Below are 25,748 nucleotides of genomic sequence, written 5' to 3' on the forward strand. Positions count from 1 at the left end.
GATGGTTCAGCATTTTTACTTTTAATGACCTGAAATCAAGTCAAAATTCTGTTTGTTTAAGTGAAACCTGACAAAACATTTCAGAAAGTGGCTCAACCCTTATAACCTCTACCTGAAAGAAAGAAACCTGAAAAAAAGGAAAGGCATACCATTCTTGAATTAAATTAAAGCGTTCTTGAAGATTCTGAGACAAGAAAAGGTATGCCTTCCTGGGATGTCGAGAAAACAAAAATCAAGCACCAAAAACAGAGACTGCATAACTAGGCATGTTTGTGGATGCCTAGAAGTGGTTTGAACTGACAGAGGATTATCGTGCATTGTGGGAGATTGAGATTTTTGAGGAACGTAATTCCTGTCCCTTTATTCTCCGTCAATATGCACAGAATAAGTCAGAGAGCGTCCATTTTCCCCTCACAGCACCTCCAGCACCTGCACCTGGTCCTACACCGAGACAGTACCGAGCTCAGTACTGCTCATTCCTCTTCCTCTTCCTCGCCTCCCTCTTCGATGTGGCCGTGTCCCACTAGCGCTGCCTGCGGTCGGATGTGCTGGATGCTGACGATCCCCATCAAAATGGCGTAGCCCAGCATCGAGCCCATGGCGAACAGGACCGACAGGATCTGCTTGCGTCGTTTATGGGGCTCGCTGTCAAAGTCACTACTGTCCGAATGGACTGACACCTTGCTAATGGGTGGCTCTAAAACAGAAGAAAAAACAGGATGAGAGTCAAAGAGCAGAAAGCATGTCTCTGCACACAGTGGATCTAACATTTTAGCAATAGATTCTCAATACAGTTAGAGTTTTCAGTGTTTTGGAATTGAGTATCAGACTGCTAGACTAGGCTCTCAAGATCAGCATTTTTAAACTCTGGTTCTCGAGTATCCCAAACAGTACAACTTTTTTGTTGTAGCCACGGACAAGCACACCTGAATCAACCAGTCAACCAATCATCCACTTGACTATTTGAATCAGGTGTGTTTGTCCTGTGCTACAACAAATGTGTGTACGGTTGGGGGTACTGCTCGAGGACCGGAGTCGAGAAATAATACTCCAGGGAATTTACCTCCGCCCTCTGAGGGGAAATAGAGGATGAGGATGTTGGTGCAGTAGTGCCGCAGGTTGTCCAGGGAGTTGAGGTGTTGCTGGAGTTTCCCATTGGGCAGCTTCACCTTCAGCAGGGGGGCTAGGTGACCAAACACATAGGCATCCAAAGAGGATGGGCTGTGGAGACAATCCACAAATGGCAGTATACACACACGCATATGAAAGACAGTGTGGCAAACGTGTTATAAATGAAATTTGTTTGCAGTTTGCACACAGCAGCCACTTACGAATCCCCGAAGAAGAACTTGTGTGAGCCCAGCCGTTGAGAGAGCAGGGTCATGCACTCTAGCGCATCATGGTAGAGCTGTGGAAAAGATGCAAAGCCCCCAGACAAGCATCAGCATGGACACACAGAGGCATTCACAGCCTGAACAGCTGTATCTGCATTCATGAAAAAGATAGTCAGCGAGCAAGTGCACATGGGGCTTATTTATGAACCATCCTTCAACGAAGTCAGAACATTGTTGTGTGCACAGTTAAACCAGGGATGGGCAACTCTGCCAAGGACCGGAGTTGCCCACCCAGAGTTCGAGTCAATAAAGTATAGCACAAAAAAACAATACCCCCTTTACCATGGAGATAAACCGCCTGACCCAATTACCGTGTGTTGTGAAAACACAGACTGTTTTGGCTTTTTGGGAATGCTATGAACTACCCTCTCCATGTCAGTGTACCAAAGAGCCAATTCAAGGTCCTCTAGTAATAGCTAGCTGCCATTTTTAGTGATAATAGTCCTTCCATAGACTTGACCGTATAACCCCTAATTTATGCCCTGCGGTGATACTCGTTTTTCACCTCCTTCTCAAGACCTTCTTTCATCACTCCCCTCCATCTCTTCATTCTCACCGTCTGAATAAACTCTTTGTTCCTCTCTTCTACATCACCCTCTTCTTCACCTTCTATCTCATCCCTTCACCTGCTACCTGCCCATTTGCAGAATCCCATTGTGTCAATTCACACTCTCTTATCTTCTTTCATAATATGTCTTTCTCACCCTCAACCGTTCCTCCTCACCTCCTTCTCCAGCTGCTCCCCAGGCTCCAGTGTGGGGTCTCCCCTCACCAGCCTCAGCCTTTCCAGTTGCTGGTTGTGAATGCGGTTGGGCAGCAGGAAGTTGAGTGGGAAGGGGATGTTCTCGGCGTACCAGCGCCGTGTCACGTCCACATAGTTTTTTGAGTCCACCCACTGTGTGTAGATCTGAGGAGGGAGATGGAGAGAGACAGAGAAAGGCAGGGACAGACATATACAGTGCATTCAGAAAGTATTCATACCCCTGGACTTTTTTAGCCTGAATTTAAAATTGAATTTTTTTGTTACTGGCCTACACACAATTACCTATAATGTCAAAGTGAAATCAATTAAAAAAGATATATAATAATAATTTAAACAAATTATCTAACAATGAAAAGCTGAAACGTCTTGAGTCAATAAGTATTCAACCCCTTTCATATGGCAAGCCTAAATAAGTTCAGGAGTAGAAATGTGCTTAACAAGTCACGTAATAAGTTGCATGGACTCACTATGTGGAACAATAGTGTTTAATATGATTTGTGAATGACTACCTCATCTCTGTAACCCACACATACAATTATCATCACTCAGTCGAGCAGTGAATTTCAAACACAGATTCAATCACAAAGACCAGGAAGGTTTTCCAATGCCTCACAAAGAAGGACACCTATTGGTAGATGGGTACAAATAAAAAAAGCAAACATTGAACATGGTGAAGTTATTTATGATAGTTTGGATGGTGTATCAATACACCCAGTCTCTACGAAGATATAGGCGTTCTTCCTACCACAGTTTAATGGCTGTGATAGGATGGAACAACAACATTGTAGTTACTCCACAATACTAACCTAATTGATTGAGTGAAAAGGAGATAGCCTGTACAGAAAACAAATATCTCAAAACATGCATCTTGTTTTCAACAAGGCACTAAAGTAATAGTGCAAAAAAATGTGGAAAAGGATTTCACTTTTTGTCCTGAATACAAAAGTGTTATGTTTGGGGCAAATCCAATAAAACACATTGCTGATTACCACTTTCCATATTTTCAAGCATAGTGGTGGCTGGATCATGTTATGGTTATGCTTGTAATCGTTAAGGACCGGGGAGTTTTTCAGGATAAAAAAAGAAATGTAATGGAGCTAAGCACAGGCAAAATCCTTGAGTAGAACCTGGTTAAGTCTGCTTTCCACCAGACACTCTGAGATTAATTCCCTTTCAGCAGTACAATAACCTAAAACACAAGGCCAAAACTACACTGGAGTTGCTTACCAAGAAGACAGTGAATGTTCCCAAGTGGTCGAGTTACAGTTTTGACTTAAATCTGCTTGAATCTATTGCAAGACTTGAAAATGGTTGTCTAACAATGATCAACAACCAATTTGATAGAACTTAAAGAATTTAGAATATAATAAAAATGGGCAAATGTTGTACAATTCAGATGTGCATAGCTCTTAGAGACTTACCCAGAAAGACTTACAGCTTTAATCACTGCCAAAGGTGTATCACTGCCAAAGGTGTAACATGTATTGACTCAGGAGTGTGAATATTTATGTAAAAGGAGATACACTATATATACAAAAGTATGTGGACACCCCTTTAAAGTAATGGATTGGTTATTTCAGCCACACCTGTTGCTGACAGGTCTATCAAATTGAGCACACCGCCATGCAATCTCCATAGACAAACATAGGCAGTAGAATGGCCTTACTAAAGATCTCAGTGACTTTCAACATGGCACTGTCATAGGAAGCCACCTTTCCAACAAGTCAGTTTGTCAAATTTATTCCCTGCTAGAGCTCCCCGGTCAACTATAAGTGCTGTTATTGTGAATTGGAAACATCTAGGAGCAACAACAGCTCAGCCACGAAATGGTAGGCCACACAAGCTCACAGAATGAGCAAGTAAAACTTGTCTGTCCTTGGTTGAAACACTCACTACCGAGTTCAAAACTGCCTCTGGAAGCATCATCAGTACAATAACTGTTGGTTGGAAGCTTTATGAAATGGGTTTCCATGGCCAAACAGCCACACACAAGCATAAGATCACCATGTGCAACGCCAAGCGTCGGCTGGAGTGGTGTAAAGCTCTTCGCCATTGGACTCTGGAGCAGTGGAAACGCGTTCTCTGGAGTGATGAATAACGCTTCACCATCTGGCAGTCTGACGGTCGAATATGGGTTTAACGGATGCCAGGAGAACACTACCTGCCCGAATGCATAGTGCCACCTGTAAAGTTTGGTGGAGGAGGAATAATGGTCTGAGGTTGTTTTTCATGGTTTGTGCTAGTGAAGGGAAATCTTAAAGCTACAGCATACAATGACATTCTAGACGATTCTGTGATTGTGGCAACAGTTTAGGGAAGGCCTTTTGCACAAAGCCATGTCCATACAGAAATGGTTTGTCAAACATCTTTGGGATTAATTGGAATGCCAACTGCGTGCCAGGCCTAATTGCCCAACCTCACTAATGCTTGTGGCTGAATGGATGCAAGTCCCCGCAGCAATGTTCCAACATCTAGTGGAAAGCCTTCCCAGAAGAGTGGAGGCTGTTATGGCAGCAAAAAGGGGCACCAACTCCATATTAATGCCCATGATTTTCAAATGAGGATGTTCGATAAGCAGGTGTCCACATACCTTTGGTCATGTAGTGCATTTCAATTTCAATAAATTTGCAAACGTTTCTAAAAACATGTTTTCATTGTCATTATGGGGTACTGTGTGTAGAAAAAAAAGTATTTAATCAATTTTGAATTCAGGCTGTAACAACAAAATGTGGAATAAGTCAAGGGTGTATGAAAACTTTCTGAAGGCGCTGTAAATGGATGGAGGAGAACAGAAGAGGCAGGTACCATAGATTGCGACCATTATGTACTGCTAGAGTAACTACAACAAATTATCAAAGGCACGTTATTGATCCAACACACAACAATGAAGATCAAATGCACCTTTTTTCAAAACACACCTGTGATCTTTTCAAGGTGGAGAAACGTGCGTGTTCCACAGTAGTTCCTACCCTGTCAACACCATAGGTTATCAAACGGTCAACTCCCAATATCAGACAGAATTAATAGAACAGGACCACCCTGACTTTCCAATATGGGAAACAGTTGATCCTATTGTTGGAAATAGTATCAATGGCTAGGACTCCAATTTTGAATTTGATGACATAATTCATGAGATTTAACCAGGGGCACAACGACATTTAACCTGACCATCTTGGGGTGCCATTTTCCTAATAGTAAGGCCACACTGCTGCTCTATTCCCAGGGGCTCAGTGCAGATGCAAGGGGTCACCCCAGGTATGGTCAAACGTACTTGAGACTCTTCCGCTTGTTTCCAGACGCATCTCCTTCCCCTCAGAGACAACGTCTGTCGACTGTTTCATGATCACCTTTTTTTACACAGGAAGCCAGACACTTTTATACAGGAAATGCAGCCCAGGTTGGACACAGTAAACTTATGAGGATTCTCCACAGGGCCCAAACAGTAAACACAGGCAAGCCTGTCTTGCTCAATCACTGTCCCTGAGCCATGTTCCAATGTCCATATTAGCCTACTACTAAGAATACATGCCCAATACATTGCTGCACACTAAGTGGTATGCTAGAATGAAAATTGGTACATTACCATAGAGCTGGGTACTATCGCTGCTAATCAATGCTCAATTAAGCTTCAAAAGCTTTGACGATGAATGCCTACTTTCCCTTCAACATTAAGCTGAGTAGAAATCTATTATTTCATAGTTCTAAAGCATATTTCACAATAACTTACTTTTCATGTAATATTAAGAGAGCAATTGCATTACCAAGACAAAAACCTGGCATTTAACCTTGCCCACTGAAGGTCATGCCAGGCGAAAGCATTTAAAAAAGGTGATATTGATTAGGAGTGGGTCACATGCTGATAAAACCGCTCGCGTCGCAAAATAAATGTACACATACATGTTATTCAAATCATTGCACCCACACTGATCGCGCATGCCAACAAGTGTCTGCGTTGCCAGGCGCTAAAATAGAAGTCAGTTCTATTTGTGACGCTGAGCGTGGTGCAAGTTCTGCCTCTCCCATCTCCTCATTGGATTATAGACGCAGATACCCACGTGCCATCTCCTCATTGGTTATACCCACATGGGTGATTGAAAGACGAATTGAGGTCGGTCGTCGTGGTGGTAATTCTATGAAAGTTAGATGCCAATCGCCATATAAAGTCCAAAGAAGAAAAAGCCTGGAAGGAGGAGCGATGACTAGCAACGATTTGGTTGACTGTTTTATGTGTGGATTAATTGTCGGAGGACCTTATGCATTTCAGGTAAAATAACAACTCAACGTTTATATCCCGGGTCAAATTAGCTAGCAACAGCAAGCTAGGTAAATAGGACAAATTAGCTAGCAACAGCAAGCTAGCTAACTAAATTGCCATTAATGTTTAATGCTTTTCGACCTGTCTCCAAATTAATATAATTGGTTCAGAGTTTGTTTTGATATTTCAACCTGCGTGTCGTGATCGCGTTTGGTGTGGGGGGGACAAAATCAATTTGCGCACGATGGCGGGTGGACGAACACACGCGCCCGGTTTGGGTATGGTGTCAGACAGAATTTATTTCCCCTTTTCAATGACTTGCAAGCATTCCTGAATCCACAGGGGTAACTCCAACTCCTCCCCCTGGCACAGACTGAACGAGCCGAGACCTTTGATATTGTTTGGATCATCATCAACCACCATAGAAAGTCAATAATGGGAATGTTAAGATGTGGATATGGTTATTTGTGAGTGTGTGTGTTGAACCCATGCCCCTGTTTTACCCTGATCTGCTAAACCATATCCACCCTTTACCCGTCTTCTCATCTCACTTTCCCTTTCTATGTTCTACGTATGTGAAGAGAGAAAAACAAACTGTCATCTCTTTCCTCCGGCCTTCCCTCGCCCTCTCCACATGCAGACGTTATCTCACCAATGCGGGCAGCAGTTTCTCCTCCAGTAGTGACACAAAGGCGAGAGTGTCCGCCCCTTCCTTGGCTGAGAGGTCATAGTCAGCGTTGTATTTCTGAAAGACAAGGACAGTCAGTCACTTAGTTTAGATATGGGATATCAGGTCCTAGATGAGAGTATGGATGCCGTTACAAAATAGTCAATAGAATTCACCAGGAAAAAAGGCTGTCATAGCAAAGGTTCTGGTGAAAAGGCCTTTACAAAGCACAGAGAGGAATCTATACTGAACTAAAACATAAACGCAACATGTAAAGTGTTGGTCTCATGTTTCATGAGCTGAAATGAAAGAACCCTGAAATGTTCTATAGGCACAAAATGCTTATTTATCTAATTTTGTGCACATTTGTTTACATCCCTGTTAGTGAGCATTTCTCAATGGACAAGATAATCCATCCACCTGACAGGTGTGGCATATCAAGAAGCTGATTAAAAAGCATGATCATTACACAGGTGCACCTTGTGCTAGAGACAATAAAAGGACACTCTAAAATGTGCAGCTTTGTCACACAAGTCACACAACACAATGCCACAGATGTCTCAAGTTGAGGGAATGTTCAATTGGAATGCTGACTGCATGAAAATCCACCAGAGCGGTTGCCAGAGAATTGAATGTTCAATTCTCTACCATAAGCCACCTCCAACATAATTTTAGAGATTTTGGCATTACGTCCAACCGGACTAAAAACCGCAGACCACATGTAACCACGCCAGCCGAGGACCTCCACATCCGTCTTCTTCACCTGACGGATTGTCTGAGATCAGCCACCCGGACAGCTGATGAAACTGAGGAGTATTTCTGTCTGTAATAAATCCCTTTTGTGGGGGAAAAACGAATTCTGATTGGCTGGGCCTGGCTCCCCAGTGGGTGGGCCTATGCCCTCTCAGGCCCAACCATGGCTGCACCCCTGCCCAGTCATGTGAAATCCGTAGATTTGGGCCTAATGAATATATTTCAATTGACTGATTTCCTCATATGAACTGTGACTGAGTAAAATCTTAATTGTTGCATTTATATTTTTGGTATATATATATATATATATATATATATATATATATATATATATATACTGCTCAAAAAAATAAAGGGAACACTTAAACAACACAATGTAACTCCAAGTCAATCACACTTCTGTGAAACTGTCCACTTAGGAAGCAACACTGATTGACAATAAATTTCACATGCTGTTGTGAAAATGGAATAGACAAAAGGTGGAAATTGTAGGCAATTAGCAAGACACCCCCAATAAAGGAGTGGTTCTGCAGGTGGTGACCACAGACCACTTCTCAGTTTCTATGCTTCCTGGCTGATGTTTTGGTCACTTTTGAATGCTGGCGGTGCTCTCACTCTAGTGGTAGCATGAGACGGAGTCTACAACCCACACAAGTGGCTCAGGTAGTGCAGTTCATCCAGGATGGCACATCAATGCAAACTGTGGCAAGAAGGTTTGCTGTGTCTGTCAGCGTAGTGTCCAGAGCATGCAGGCGCTACCAGGAGACAGGCCAGTACATCAGGAGACGTGGAGGAGGCCAACAACCCAGCAGCAGGACCGCTACCTCCGCCTTTGTGCAAGGAGGTGCACTGCCAGAGCCCTGCAAAATGACCTCCAGCAGGCCACAAATGTGCATGTGTCTGCTCAAACGGTCAGAAACAGACTCCATGAGGGTGGTATGAGGGCCCGACGTCCACAGGTGGGGGTTGTGCTTACAGCCCAACACCGTGCAATCACTATGCCAAGACTTTCTACCAATAAAGGTCAATGCAACCACTCATAAATCACATAAAAAATTGTTTAACATAAACTTTAAATCCGAGAGTGTGAACCGCCACTGAGTACTGACGATTTAACTTGAACGCACCAACTAAATAACTAGTGCCCAACCCAACTATAGATTATTTCATTTTTTTACCTATATTTAACTAGGCAAGTCAGTTAAGAACAAATTCTTATTTTCAATGACGGCCTAGGAACAGTGGGTTAACTACCTTGTTCAGGGGCAGAACGACAGATTTGTACCTTGTCAGCTTGGGGATTTGAACTTGCAACCTTTCGGTTACTAGCCCAACGCTCTAACCACTAGGCTACCCTGCCACCCAGATATGGATAGAGATTACCATGTTGTTACTGGAGCTCAAGAAAACCCTCGTGAAACGAATTTGTGCCTTGATTCTGCATGCCCAAAATGTATATGCAACGGAATATACCTTGAAGCCAAAAGCAGTACACATTGGAAATCAGTTCCTGACTATGACGATATCTACAAATGGCTCCGGATGTCACTCACCTGTTTGTTACTAAGAATGTCTCAACCATTTAGTATTACATTAACACACATCTGTTTCCTACAGAACAGCTCATAATTTGGCAGAGCATCGTTACCCACATGTTCCCTCTCCAAAACGATGGGGGTGGAGGGGGAGGTTGTCTTTCGCCTGTTTACCATTCATCTCCCCTGTGGGAAGAGACATGGTGGAAATAGGACTCACCTGTTTTCTAAGGTGAATGATGATATTACTGGGTTTGGAAAGACTACGAGTACTTTCCTCTGTGGTCTTCAGTGCCGGCAAGGTACCTGAAATGAAGGACAAAAGCAGTCAGCCGAAAGGGTGCTATCAAGGTCGTATTTATTGCAATCGCGCTGCTCAGATTATCAGACCTCACTCACAACGCGTGGAAGTGTTTAACATCTCAGGAAACACATTAATATGATATAGCGATCTTCTGAAATGCATAGCAGGAATGCAAAAAACAACGATCCAGACAGTAACCATAACGACCTCAGTCGTCTGAACCCCCTGTGGTGTGAAGAAGCCAGGAGGGTGCAGCAAAACTGGGCTGACATACAAAGGAGGTGGTACTGAGAGATATGAGAACGTCAGGTGCTCGCTGACCTTTTTGACTGTTACCACACGACCTGTGACCCCTGTTCTACTCCAGTGAGAAGAGGGGGAAAGTAAGAGCTTCCTGTTCTCATATATCAAACCATCGCTTTCTTCGTTCCTAAGGGTGAGTGAACGCAGACGGTAAAGTAACGCTATGGGAGTCAGGTTGTGTGTGACCCTGTACTGAGTTCGGTGAGGAGGTCATTCCCAAAAAGGCATGGTGAGTACTAGGGCTGGGAATTTCCAGGAACCTCATTACGATATCAAACTGCTTAGATGCCGATGAGATAAGAATTGCAATTCTCCCGATTCTATATGTATTGTGATTCGATTGCGATTTGATGTTCCAAACATATTGCTCACTATACACTGTGTATAAAACATTAGGAACACCTTCATAATATTGACTTGCACACTCTTTTGCACTCAGAACAGTCTCAATTCGTCAGGGCATGAACTCTAAACGGTATCGAAAGCATTCCACAGGGATGTTGGCCCATGTTGACTCCAATGCTTCCCACAGTTGTGTCAAGTTGGCTGGGTGTCCTTTGGGTGGTGGACCATTCTTGATACTCACATGATACTGTTGAGTGTGAAAAACAGCAGCATTGCAGTTATTGACACATTAAAACCGGTGTAGCTGGCACCTATACCCTGTTGAAAGGCATTTCAATCTTTGTCTTGCCCATTCACCCTCTGAATGGCACACATACACAATCCATGTCTCAATTGTCTCAAGGCTTAAAAATCCTTCCTTAACCTGTCTCCTCCCCTTCATCTAGACTGATTGAAGGGGACTTAACAAGTGACATCAATAAGGGATCATAGCTTTCACCTGGTCCAGTCTATGTCATGGAAAGAGCAGGTGTTCCTAATGGTGTTCCTGCTGCAGAGAGACGAGACAGCATAAGAAAATGACTTTTGATCAGTGATGGAAATAAAAGTGCTGAAAACGTGTTGCCTCTATTTAAAAGAAGATGAAAAATACTGGAGTTTTGGCACAGGTACTGCCGACTAGCGCTAGCCAAGCTACCTAGCAAAAAAATACGACTTTTCAAATTGATACTTGAAGTCAAAATATCAATATAATATCATCCAAAATAATATTGCAAGATGTATCGATTTTTATCCCCCCATCACTAGTGAGAACAGAACATTACAGTGCTCTGGGTTGGAATTACCTGTGGGGCTTCTCCAGGGGTTGGTGATCTTGTGGACTTTAAGTGGAGCACCAGCAAATTTGGCATAGGCCTGAGAGAAAGACAGAGAAACAGATGAGCAAACAGTTTCCAATAAAGCTTATGACTCAATATAATAAATGCCATTTAGTAGATGCCTTTATCCAAAGCAAGTTACAGTAACACGTGCATACATTTTACATATTGGTGGCCCCAGGAATCAAACCCAGAACTCTGGCTGTGCAAGCGCCATGCTCTACCAACTAAGCCATACAGGACCACAGTAATGGAGTCTTATGGATTACTTTGGTGCCTTATACTTTAGGACAGTGAGATGCCTCTTTCACCACAGAGAAACTAATCAAGCAAAAAGACCACCACTTCTTCCAGATCGCACTGAAGAAATTACATGTCTTTGGAACTGAAGAGAAGTGCATGACTCTTTTCCGGCCAAAATACCAGATTACAAAGCTCATTACCTTCTTGAAAAGTCAGTGAATGTTTAAATAACACAACGGCTCCTTCAAAGACCGGGAGATCTCGTTAGGCAAACTCAAAAGGCAAGAATATCCTGACATTTTCAACCTCCCCTGTCTGAGTCTGTAATACCAACATGTTTCAAGTAGACCACTATAGTCCCTGTGCCCAAGAACACTAAGGTAACCTGCCTAAATGACTACCGACCTGTAGCACTCACGTCTGTAGCCATGAAGTGCTTTGAAAGGCTGGTCATGGCTCATATCAACACCATCATCCCAGAAACACTAAACCCACTCCAATTTGCATACCGCCCTAAAAGATCCACAGATGATGCAATCTCTATTGCACTCCACACTGCCCTTTCCCACCTGGACAAAAGGAACACCTATGTGAGAATGCTATTAATTGACTACAGCTCAGCGTTCAACACCATAGTGCCCTCAAAGCTCATCAATAAGCTAAGGACCCTTGGACTAAACACCTCCCTCTGCAACTGGATCCTGGACTTCCTGACGGGCCGCCCCCCAGGTGGTAAGGGTAGGTAACAACACATCCGCCACGTTGATCCTCAACACGGGGGCCCCTCAGGGGTGCGTGCTCAGTCCCCTCCTGTACTCCATGTTCACTCATGACTGCAAGGCCAGGCACGACTTCAACACCATCATTAAGTTTGCTGATGACACAACAGTGCTAGGCCTGATCACCAACAACGACGAGACAGTATATAGGGAGGAGGTCAGAGACCTGACCGCGTGGCGCCAAGACAACCACCTCTCCCTCAATGTGATCAAGACAAAGGAGATGATTGTGGACTACAGGAAAAGGAGGATAGAGCACGCCCCCATTCTCATCGACGGGGCTGTAGTGGAGCAGGTTGAGAGCTTCAAGTTCCTTGGCGTCCACATCACCAACAAACTAGCATGGTTTGAGGGCACGACAAAACCTATTCCCCTTCAGGAGACTGAAAAGATTTGTCATGGATCCTCAGATCCTCAAAAGGTTCTACAGCTGCACCATCGAGAGCATCCTGACTGGTTGCATCACTGCCTGGTATGGCAACTGCTCGGCCTCCGACCACAAGGCACTACTGAGGGTAGTGCGAACGGCCCAGTACATCACTGGGGCCAAGCATCCTGCCATCCAGGACCTCTATATCAGGCAGTGTCAGAGGAAGGCCCTAAAAATTGTCAAAGACTCCAGCCACCCTAGTCATAGACTGGCGAGCGGTACCAGAGCGCCAAGTCTAGGTCCAAGAGGCTTCTAAACAGCTTCTACCCCCAAGCCTAGAGACTCCTGAACATCTTATCAAATGGCTACCCAGATTATTTGCATTGCACCCCTCTTTTACACCGCTGCTATTCTCTGTTATTATCTATGCATAGTCACTTTAACTCTACCTACATGTACATATTACCTCAATTACTTCGAATAACAGGTGCCCCCACACATTGACTCTGTACCAGTACCCCCTGTATATAGCCTCACTATTGTTATTTTACGGCTGCTCCTTAAATTATTTGTTAGTTATGTTAATTATTCTTATTTTTCTTTAGGTATTTTTTAAATGTTAAACTGCATTGTTGGTTAGGGCTTGTAAGTAAGCATTTCACTGTAAGAACTTTAAGTTAAACCCCCAGGACGTCAGGCCAACAAACTGAAACAACCAACCTGCACTCTCTAAAATAGGTCTACATGTAGGCTAGGCCTCTTCAAAGTTGAGGGGGGGATACATTCAATATTCCCTAGACTCAAACTAGCTGGGTTTAATTGAAAACAAAGACGTCAATCATCGCTTTGGCATAAAGTAGGCTAAAAGTAGTCACCCTTACAGAGGTCAACTTAAAATCTAGCTGGGTGGTTGTGGTGGTAGGAGGAGTAAGAGGGGAAAGAAAAAGAAAGGAGAGGAGGGGGGAAGAACCCCTAAGTCGACTTCCTGAGGTTCACACCCACCATTTTCTGAAACCCCTAGGAAACCGCAGTTAAAAGACATAAAACGCAGATACCCTCACCCGCAACACTGTTGGCAAATGTCACTGAGGATTGAGGTACTCTGTGGCGCTCGGAGCGCTCTATAAATCATCTTCGTTTTTGGGTGTCCGTAGGGATGGAGAGGAATGCATAGCCTATTTCACATAGAGGGAAATACAAACCTACAGTACACTAAACAAACACTGACTGACATTTACAAGGAAATACAAGCAAAGTTTGCTATTGCCTAAACTTGGCCCAAATATCACATTCATTTTGAAATCCATCCTGGAAATGTTTAAAACGAGGGCCTGAACTAAATTCAGCAAAAAAGATAATTTGTAAAAATCCAAATAACTTCACAGATCTTCACTGTTTCCCATGCTTGTTCAATGAACCATAAACAAAACTTAGGGCACTAAAGAGGCCTTTCTACTGACTCTGAAAAACATCAAAGGTAAGATGTCCAGGGTCCCTGCTCATCTGCGTGAACGTGCCTTAGGCATGCTGCAAGGAGGCATGAGGACTGCAGATGTGGCCAGGGCAATTCATTGCAATGTCCGTACTGTGAGACGCCTAAGACAGCGCCTCAGGGAGACAGGAAGGATAGCTGATTGTCCTCGCAGTGGCAGACCACGTGTAACAACACCTGCACAGGATCGGTACATCCGAACATCACACCTGCGAGACAGGTACAGGATGGTAACAACAACTGCCCGAGTTACACCAGGAATGCAAAATCCCTCCATCAGTGCTCAGACTGTCCGCAATAGGCTAAGAGAGGCTGGACTGAGGGCTTGTTAGCCTGTTGTAAGGCAGGTCCTCACCAGATATCACCAGCAACAACGTTGTCTATGGGCACAAACCCACCATCACTGGACCAGACAGGACTGGCAAACGGTGCTCTTCACTGACGAGTCGCGGTTTTGTCTCACCAGGGCTGATGGTCGGATTTGCGTTTATCGTCGAAGGAATGAGCGTTACACCGAGGCCTGTACTCTGGAGCGGGATCGATATGGAGGTGGAGGGTCCGTCATGGTCTGGGGCGGTGTGTTACAGCATCATCGGACTGAGCTTGTTGTCATTGCAGGAAATCTCAGCGCTGTGCGTCCTCCTCCCTCATGTGGTACCCTTCCTGCAGGCTCATCCTGACATGACCCTCCAGTATGATAATGCCACCAGCCATACTGCTCGTTCTGTGCATGATTTCCTGCAAGACAGGAATGTCAGTGTTCTGCCATGGCCAGCGAACAGCCAGCGAAGATCTCAATCCCATTGAGCACGTCTGGGACCTGATGGATCGGAGGGGGAGGGCTAGGGCCATTCCCCCCAGAAATGTCTGGGAACTTGCAGGTGCCTTAGTGGAAGAGTGGGGTAACATCTCACAGCAATAACTGGCAAATCTGGTGCAATCCATGAAGAGGAGATGCACTGCAGTACTTAATGCAGCTGGTGGTCACACCAGATACTGGCTGTTACTTTTGATTTTGACCCCCCCTTTGTTCAGTGACACATTATTACATTTATGTTAGTCACATGTCTGTGGAACTTGTTCAGTTTATGTCTCAGTTGTTGAAACTTGTTATGTTCATACAAATATTTACACATGTTAAAAGTTTTCTGAAAATAAAACGCAGTTGACAGTGAAAGGACTTCTTTTTTTTTGCTGAGTTTACAAATAAGCTAGACTGCTAAAGAATTTAGTTTTCCATAAATCCTGGTTGGGAATATCCTGGAATCAGGAGGGAATAAGTACAAAATCCAGAATCCTTTAACCAGGATTTCTAGAAAACCTGGGAATTGTAGGTAAGTTACCAGACTGTTGCAACCCTACACCTGACCAAGACACCTTTATTGTTAAGTAAAAAACAGGTAGCTAGAAAGTCAAATTAGGTAAACTGGCCTGGATGTTGATACTGTGAATGCATGCTGTCAAACAATGGTTCTTAACTTCTTGACGCACGGATCCCTTTAGCGGGATCATTTTCATCAACAACCGCTGAATTGCAGAGCGCCAAATAAATAAAAAAACACTAAAAATATTTATATTCATGAAATCACAAGTGCAATATAGCAAAACACAGCTTAGCTTGTTGTTAATCCACCTGTCGTGTCAGATTTTGAAAATATGCTTTACAGCGAAAGCAATCCAAGCGTTTGTGTGAGTTTATCGATCACTAGACAAAACATTACAAACACCTAGCAGCTATGTAGATTGGTCACGAAAGTCAGAAAAGCAATAAAATTAATCGCTTATCTTTGATGATCTTCGGATGTTTGCACTCACGAGACTCCCAGTTACACAATAAATGTTCCTTTTGTTCGATAAAGATTATTTTTATATAAAAAAAACTCCATTTGTTTGGCGCGTTATGTTCAGTATTCCACAGCCTTAAACAGGTCATCAAGGGTTGATGAAAATTCCAAATAGTATCCGTAAAGTTCTTAGAAACATGTCAAACGTTTTTAATAATCAATCCTCAGGTTGTTTTTAACCTAAATAATCGATAATATTTCAACCGGACGGTAAACTATTCAATAACAGAGATAAAGAAAATGTTGAGCTACAACTTTCGCACGCATGAACTAATGGAAGGACATTCAGCTATCCACTGACGCAATTTGATAAATCTCGCTCATTTTTCAGAATAAAAGCTTGAAACTATGTCTAAAGACTGTTCACACCCTGAGGAAGCCATAGGAAAAGGAATCTGGTTGATATCCCTTTAAATGGACGAAAGGCAGGCAATGGAACAGTGATTTTTCAAAATAAGAGTCACTTCCGGGTTGGATTTCCTCAGGTTTTCGCCTGCAAAATCAGTTCTGTTATACTCACAGACAATATTTTGACAGTTTTGGAAACTTTATAGTGTTTTCTATCCTACTCTGTCAATTATATGCATATTCTAGCATCTGGACCTGAGAAATAGGCAGCTTACATTGGGAACGTTATTTTTCCAAACATAAAAATTCTGCCCCCTAGCTTCAAGAGGTTTTAATACCTTGATGTGTTTTGTGCCCAGTATGTGTTTGTTCACTGGAGCAGGACAACACTGACACAGCTTTAGAAAATGGCCCATGACTTAGGAAAATATCTTAAGTGAAACCTGAATGAGATTACTCATTCTGTGGCCTGACAAAATAAAGCCCTGTCTGCCTTGTCATGGCAGATCATATAACACTGCCAAGTGGCCTCCAACCCCACAGTGGCTGCTATGCAGCTTTAGAGCAGCTAAGCAGAACATTCCTCCCTCCCACAATCTGAGTGTGATGAAGTCCAAACATCACTTTCTCAGCATGTCAGTACAGTAACTAAACAGTAGATTCCCTTATGTCTGAATGTAGACAGTTTGGGCCTATAGAGCTCTCATCTCTCTTTGAGTAGCTCAATTATCATAGCCTACCCTTTAGGCACTATCGTGCTGACCCGAACTGTGCTGGTCTGGTTTGGATATGTCTTTGACCCTACATCGTAATTTCTAGCATGTTTCAAGCAACTAACCTATGCGTAACCAGGACAGCACAGAACAGTTCATCTCGGCTTGTGAAATGGCTATTAGACCACTTTAAGCTCTCAGAATGAAGACAACCTTAATACTCGGATGTGTATATAAGAAAATCACCTTCACCCCTCCCATATGGCCTCTGTGTGTGACTGTAGTTATAATAAGAGAGGGCTCAGGACATTGTACCATACGTTAGAAACCATAACCCCACCCTCATCCTCCTCGGTTGTGGGTTTAGTAATGGAGACCCCACTTTGTTGCAGATGAGAATGAAAATCATTACATTTTTCCTTGCCACGGGAAAAATAATGGGAGTGTTTCCTTCCCACTGTGGGATTTGCCTGACACTTTTAAATTCCATTTCCTTCAGAAAAAAAGCTATTTGGGTTTGCCAGCTGAAGTGTGTCTGGCTCGAGGGAAACGAAAGAAACACTAAGGTCTAGATCCCTATCCTAGTATGCCTAAGTCATTAAACAGAAGCTGTGGAATGAACATTGTTCATTAACATGGTTTTAACTACTGTCGATTATGCCAACACCTGCCTGAGATGGGGAGAGAGATGATGTAGTCTATGGTTTATGCTGTATAGACGGAATTGGAGCTTTAAAGTAAGAGCCTGGTAGTATTGTGCAGTGCAAATCATGTAAATTGAGAAAGCTCGACAAGCATTTGGGTTTCAGATCCCCTAAAAATACAGACAAAGGAGGGAGCCACAGTAATTGACAGAGACCTTTGTCAGGCAGCAGGAAATGTCCTTGTGGCTCCCAATCATGTCTACACATATTTTGCTGGAACTTACACTACATAACCAAAAGTATGTGGACACATTCTCAAAAATCTTTTCCCAAAACCATGGGCATTAATATGGAGTTGGTTCCCACATTTGCTACTATAACAGCCTACACACTTCTGGGAACTTGCTGTGGGGACTTGCTTCCATTCAGCCACAAGAGCATTAGTGAGGTCGGGCACTGATGTTGGGCGATTAGGCCTGGCTCGCAGACGGTGATCCAATTCATCCTAAAGGTATTTGTTGGGGTTGAGGTCAGGGTTCTATGCAGGCCAGTCAAGTTCTTCCACACAGAGGTCAGTACAGGTGCATCAAAGCTTGGACCGAGAGCCTAAAAAACAGCTTCTATCTCAAGGCCATCAGACGGTTAAATAGCCATCACTAGCTGGCTTCCACCCGGTTACGCAACCCTGCACCTTAGAGGCTGCTGCCCTATATACATAGACTTGGAATCACTGGCCACTTTAAGAACGGAACACTAGTCACTTTAATAAATGTTTAAATAACATTTACATATGGCTTTACTCATCTCATATGTATATACTGTATTCTATTCTACTGTATTTTAGTCAACGCTCGATTTTATAGACCTGTCAGCAGCGGGTGTGGGGAAGGGTAACAGGGCATCTTTCCATAGGAAACACAATTATACAGGGGGAAGAGTGTGTGCTTATTTATGTTTTCTTCCCCTTTCTTGGCTTTTCTCTAGTTTCTTAGATCCCTGCTAGTTGGGCGGTGGTGGTGATGATGATGGCTGCATGCTGTTTAGACAGCTGCACTGGACAGTGAGATAATCCATGCTGGGTAAATTAAAACAAAGACAAGTAATAACAGGCTAGCCAGCGTTCAAACCAAAAACACCAACAAAAGGGGGCTAAAGTGAGAGCCGGTCCCTTTCCAGTCACCACCATTCACAATGACATCAATTGTGTGTTAGTTAAATGAAGTCTGCCATAGAATTAGGAATTATAATAATGTAATAGGATCTCTATGTTACCAGCCCTCCGATGTTCACTGCAGGAATGAGCTTCCATATTAATTACCCTATGCCGAATACAAAGCAAACACTAGGCTAACCCCTTAAATCGGTTAAATTATTGACACTTTTTCTTACAGTCAAAGATCTCAAACACCATCTGGTAATTAAAGTCATGAAATAGCCTAGCCTAGTGTTTAATCTGTCCACAAATATTTGGGTGTATGACCTCAGAGAATTGTATGTTTAGTTAGAAGTAGTAAATTAAATCTAAACAAAACATTATTGCCATTGTAAATGTTTCACTTCACAAACGAATACGTATTGTGGACTGGACATTGCAGTGGCCACTTATCAGTCACTTTAAGAATAAAAAAAAAGACACTATAAATTACAAATTCGCAAATTATGAAATTGGGGTCTGAGCAAAGACAGTTTAGCAAAATAGAATGGAAAGCGTTTAACATAACCTTTGACAATTTAGGCCACAGGCGTCAAACTCATTCCACGGAGGGCCGAGTGTCTGCGGGTTTTCGCTCCTCCCTTATACTTGATTGATGAATTAACATCACTAATTAGTTAGGAACTCCCCACACCTGGTTGTCTAGGGCTTTATTGAAAGGAAAAAACAAAAACCTGCAGACACTAGGCCCTCCGTGGAATGAGTTTGACACCCCTGATTTACGCCATTTACGTAAACTCACCCCATTCCGTACAGATGTGCGCAACCGCAACATTCAAACGAGGCTACAAAGAAAACTAATGGGACTGTAGCGACTGTGTTGACCTCAAATCGGGGGAGTGAACCACGTTTCTATTCAAGCGTTGATCGACATGGTAATGGCTCTATAGTATTGGAGAAAAGTTGAAAAAACCGACCCTCCGTTACATCGTAGCGTGTCATGTAACGTACAGCACGCATAAAGCAACTATTTCTGTCTTACAATCTCTCTCCACCAGGTGTAGCACTTCTCTCATCGTTTAAAAACAAGAAATGGACAGTGACGGGGTAAAAGGGGGGATACATAGTCATTTTTTGCGTCATCATTGCATGCGATCATCATTCTTAAAGCCTCTGTTTACTTCTAAGATCACTTTAGCACCGCCCTAAAAACCCGATTCATATTCGACACAAACCTTCAAATAGGTATGTAATGACACATAATATAAACTCTTTATAGTGTTTTATTTACATTTTAGAGGCGATAAGGTGATAAGTTGGACAGATCTAGTGAAAAAAAGCTAACTTTCCACACAACATCTCTCCTTACTATCACGCATTAATTTCGCTTCCCCAACCGCCATTTTTAAAAAGACCCGACGGGGCTCATTGCCTGCTTGAATTATGCAGAAACGGGCAGCGTTTAGGTCATGTAAATTATTGTGTTGGAAAGCGGTGAAATTGTGCTTTACAATGGTATTGACAGTACAGTTGATCTGGAAGTATTACGTTTGGGGCGCTAAAATAAGGGCAATTGTACGGACCAAGGCAATGTACGAGTTTACGTTACTCGATCCTTGGCTTTAGCTAATACCAAGACATGAAGCCAGTTCAAACTGTCATCAAATTCAGCACTAGAAATTCTCAACACAATATTCCAACAATGTAGTAACGTTACAGTAGGCCGTTTAAGTCATGTCACACTTGACTTGTCAAACGCAAGCAACCAGAAACCTGAAATTGGCTGATAAACCAGAATTATAATGACAGAGCTCCCTGACCAAGTTCCATATCCAACTAGTTAACGTTACCTGGCTAAATAATAAGAGCATGTTTTACTGGATTTGAGCTAAATGTTATAACTGAGCTAACATAATGGGAACGTGACGATCATTGACCAGCCTAGGATTGTTGGTTCAATGCATTTCAAGTTGTCAATAACACATGATGTAGTTAGTTAGCTAGCTAACATGAGTGTGCATTCCAGTCATTCATCAAAGCGAAGCTAACCGTTAGCTAGCTAGCTAGGTCACCTCAGTCCTCACCCTCTGTGGCCTTGTGTTGAAGGGACATTATTTATGTGACGACAGTAACGGTGAATAATAATTTACGTATTGTAATCACCTATTGTATTTCTTACCAAAACGGTTAGACAGTCTGTATCAACTGAGGGTAAACCCCAATCGCCTTTCCAGCAGTACAACTCCAAGGGGGCAGCCATCTTAATTTGTTAACCCTTCACTCGGAAGCTAAAATGCGAACGCCTCGATAACATCGACAGTGTCATTGTGCAAAATGGTACGCAGCATCATCTGAATGTGTGCAATAAAAGTTAAACATTCACATTCTACTACCATTTCGGTCAAGCCTTCTCTACATACAATTTGATGCATACGTTCGATAAATCCACACAGAACGCACTGCTTCTGCAACGCAATGCTGCAAGGCACACGCAGCGTTCCATTGGGAATGAATGTCATTCTGGGGTACCAAACCCTAAACACTGTCGGTGTGATCAAGGCGTTCGCGCCACTGTAACCACTGACAACAATCTCAGGACTTCCTTAGCAACGTTGAATGAAGGCACAGATTTAACAATGAGCTCTTTGATGAAGACACAAGAAGGGAGGACAAAGATGGTGAATACATGAAGATACCGGTAGTTCACTGAGGCTGTTTACCAATGAAAAAAATATTCTTCTTCGATGAGGTTTAATGGCAGTTGGCATCCAATAAATGTTGTATTACCGCCACCTACTACACTGGAGTACAACCCCCTTACACTTGGCTTGAATAAATAAATAAACACATACCCTACCATCTAACACCACACACATATTTTTATTTATTTTTATAACAAATAACACCACCCTACTCCACTATTTAAATCTATTTAGTCCTACCTCAGGCCAACAACCTGAAAGGCTGCGACACCACCACTTAACACACCCAATTACTTCTCTGCAGCTGCCACCACAACCTCAATTTTCTGCAACTTACGTTCCATCCCTGCGGTACAGTTGATAACCATTGCTATAAACGCTAAAAATCCAATCTCACTGAAACATATATCACTTGTTGGCCAATCCATATCTACTGGTAAAAATCTACTACTCACACCACTCCTCTAAGGATCCTGCCCACTTTTCCCATCTACCTCTACTTTCTTCACTGCCTCAGCATATGACAACTTCTGCACTACTCTAACCCTGGAAACCTCAACCTGCCTCTCTCACACGAGACATTTCTGGTCCCCAGCCCCATGGGCACCCCTACAATTAACACATACCACTACTTTTCCCAATGCTACACATTAATTTGTCTCATGCCCTTCTGCACACTTCTCACACCTAGGAACCTCCCTCCTACACACTGCCGCCACATGCCCAGAAGCTTGACAACTTGACAACAACATAATAATTTATTCGGCACAAAAGCTGAATAAATGATATATCCTAGCATCACTTTGTCGGGCAAAGACTCAACATCAAAACCAGTCTGATGATTTGACTGCAGCCTCTCACACCATTAGTATAGCTTCTGTATCTGACCAGGGTCAGTACTGGTGTGAAGGGAACAGATTCTCTAGACCCACATCTTCATAACCAAGTGACGTGTTTACTCTGACTATAAATGGTGAGTTACTCTCTTGTGTGCGACTTTTTGTCATACAGTTGGACATTGAGTCAATGTTGAGTCAATCATAGACATGTTATGTGTCAGTAGGCTATTCTGCCTCACTGAATTTTGATCAGTTACTCATCAAGAGGACATATCAGGCAGCAGATTCGATAGATGTTTTCCTGTTGCATAACACCCTTTTCTTAATTCCAAAAGATAATAGTCCAACAGCCACACAGAAGTCCGGCCAAAGGGCTGTATTCACAGGCGACACAGTGACACTGACCTGTACAGTCGAGTCTTCTGGCTGGACAATCTACTGGTACAGACACAGCCAAGGCTCTGACCCAGTTACTATCGCTGGATACTCCTACACAGCCGAGTCAGTGTCTCAGATGGAGGGCAATACTGGTGCAGAGCTGGGAGCGAAGACCCTGCCTACTACACCCTGTACAGTGATCCAATCCAGATAAATATTAATGGTGAATCTGAAATAAACTATATTTTTTACCTAAACATGAATGGATGATGCATTTTACTTAATTGTATTGTCTACACATGATCCATTTACAGTTCTTAATGTAACCTCAAGCTTTTTGTCATGAGTATCGATTAATATATTCAGAATTGTAAAATGGAGATTATTGTGTGTGTTGTGTCTGTACAGACAGACCCAATGCTGTTGTGACCTTGTAGTCTGACTGGCCCCAGATATTCAGTGGAGAGATAGTCATTATTAGATATAAGAGACTGGGAGTATAAGTGGTATAAGGACAGGATGTCCGGCTACTCCAGTACAGAGCCCTAGTACAGAATCAGTCCTGCCAAAATGACTGACAGAGGTTCAAACCCTGGAGACTCAGTGACTGAGCTGTGGGGTTAAAGAGTTATCTACAGGCTGGAGGTTCTTCTGGAACAAGATTGTTCGATACAGAGAAGAGTAACCTCTTGAGCCCCTATATGACATAAGAAATGGGAATGCAGGGAGATTCTACACTCTTATCCCTGCTGGTTCTACTTACAAAGGAGGATATGTGTGTGTGTAGCTGGGAGAGGCAAATAGCAAACTTCATTTTCTCTGGTCAGGAGGTAAGCCTCTATGGGTCTGTCTGCCTGCCTGCTTGTCTATCTCACACTACTGTATCTCAGTTGAAACTCTGACCAAGTATGTCTTTGTATTAGATATGCATCCTCCTTTAGTTTATTTTACCATAAGTCCCAAGAAAACCCAGCATTTTGCATGGAAATCTCTCACATTGAGCTCTGAGGAGAAGGGGAACGCTACTGGATAGAGACTGAAAAGTTACAGACAGAGGATACCTGTCAATGTCTGTCTGACTATAACAAGGGGTCAGTAACAGGGTCCACATGTACCATCAGCTACACACTTGAAGGGGACAGTGGAGTATACTGGCGTGAATCTGGAACAGGAGAGTACAGTACTGCTGTCAACATCACATTGCATGGTATGACTGTTGTACTCCATGAAAATTGTAATTGTAGAATTCAATGCATTATGAGATACAAGCTCAAACGAAATTGTTAAATTGTGTGTGATGTCTGTCTATGACATCTATAGTGATGTTGATTAATGCATGCCGATTTACAGTGTAAATATATTTTTGCTGTGATCCTGGGGACTGAGGGAGAATCTATTACTATGCGCTGTGGATTTAGATATCAGGACTGAGTACTACAAAGACGGATTACGCATCAAGAATGAGACCATCGGAGAATTTAACTATCCCCATAGTGGCATAATCAGGCAGATGAAAGCTCCTATAAGTGTATGTCTAATGAAGGAGAATAACTAGAGAGCTGGGTGACAGTTGGAGGTGAGAGAACCTATTTGACCACTTGTTATATTTTCATAATGTCTTTGATAGTCTAAGATTTGTTATGTTAGTGTTAAAAAGCATAGGTTTGGAGGTGCAACCTTTGCCAGTCAGTTGTCAAGATATTTATTCTATATTTTATCTACAGTAATGTGTCCGCTTCAATAAATTATATTCTCTATTTCATATACATTTTTCTTTGAGTATTGGTCGGATGTTTTGCGGTCCTTAAAGTCTCATCAGTCCCAGCTTTTGGATCGTCTTCATCTGTCCCAGTTGGGGGGGATTGTGGGTCTTGTGGGCCTGTGTTTTACTGGTCATTCTACTGATACTGCTGTGTTTATATAAATATGTCAAAAGTGAGACCTTTACTAGAATTCAGATGTGCTGGCACTACTAAAAGACTTCTCTGGAAGTTTTTGGTATTCCAAAAAAATGACCGTAGCAACAATGTTTTTAATTCATGGTGCTCTTATTATTTTTTAAAAGCTGACAATGCTTGCCATGCTTTAAAAATAGTTTGATATGTCCTAACAAACTCCATGTGGTGATTTGTTGCAGGTACTTGAGGGGGGTGGAGGGACACCCCTTCAGAGGAGGAGCATGAGAAAGCTAGGAACATTCATGTTTTTATGCATGCATACACACCCACGCAGTTATGCACACAAACACACACACGCAGCCAGGTACACACACACATACACACACACACATATGCATGCGGCTATGAACACACATGCAGCCATGTCAACACACACAATAACAGCTTGTACATGAAAGATTTTAAACTTATTTTATAAGCTATATTTTATTGAATTGTGTATTAATCATGGTTTGATTGTGTTGAACTATATGCTTGTTAATATGCTATGCTATGTTTATATGCTATTCTCAGTTTTTTCTGTTGTGGTCTAAGAGGCATTTGAGCATTTGAGAAGAAGTCAGTTACAGTTCATATGATGTTTGATATTATCAGATGTTGTGTGGAAGGCTGATGACTCCGGGTTGGTAGCCTCTGACAATGGCACTTGCCAATATGCCTTACAGAGGTCGGGTATAGTGAGGTACTTGTACATACTCAATATGTCGCACCCTGATCGGTTTCACCTGTCTTTGTGCTTGTCTCTACCCCCCCCCCCCCCCCCCAAGTGTCGCCCATCTTCCCATTGTCCCCTGTGTATTTATACCTGTGTTCTCTGTTTGCCTGTTGCCAGTTCGTCTTATCTTGTCAGGTCTTACCAGCGTTCTTTCCCACCTTCCTGTTTCTCTGATTCTGTTTCCTAGTTTTTTTCCGGTTCTGCCCATTCTGCCTGCACTGACCCCGAGCCTGCCTGCCATCCTGTACCTGCATGACTCTGACCTGATCACGAACCTCTGCCTGCCCTCGACCTGCCCTTTGCCTGCCCCGTGTTTCTAATAAATCATCTGAGAACTGTACTATCCGCCTCCCGTGTCTGCATCTGGGTCATA

At 42.9% G+C, this 25,748-nt stretch overlaps 1 protein-coding gene across 1 annotated transcript; it reads right to left on the reverse strand.

Annotated features, from left to right (window-relative positions):
* Nucleotides 1-21,496, reverse strand: LOC129831116 (metaxin-1-like). Its single transcript, XM_055894179.1, has 8 exons — nt 20,963-21,496; nt 11,165-11,234; nt 9,588-9,673; nt 7,065-7,157; nt 2,119-2,301; nt 1,332-1,408; nt 1,064-1,221; nt 1-697 (listed from the first exon to the last, which is right to left on the reverse strand). The coding sequence occupies exons 1-8, from the start codon at nt 21,041-21,043 to the stop codon at nt 474-476; spliced, it is 972 nt and encodes a 323-aa protein (XP_055750154.1). The 5' UTR covers nt 21,044-21,496; the 3' UTR covers nt 1-473.
* Between the last annotated feature and the right edge of the window lie 4,252 nt (nt 21,497-25,748).

Source organism: Salvelinus fontinalis, chromosome 32 (genome assembly GCF_029448725.1).
Source record: "Salvelinus fontinalis isolate EN_2023a chromosome 32, ASM2944872v1, whole genome shotgun sequence".
Lineage (NCBI taxonomy): Eukaryota > Metazoa > Chordata > Actinopteri > Salmoniformes > Salmonidae > Salvelinus > Salvelinus fontinalis.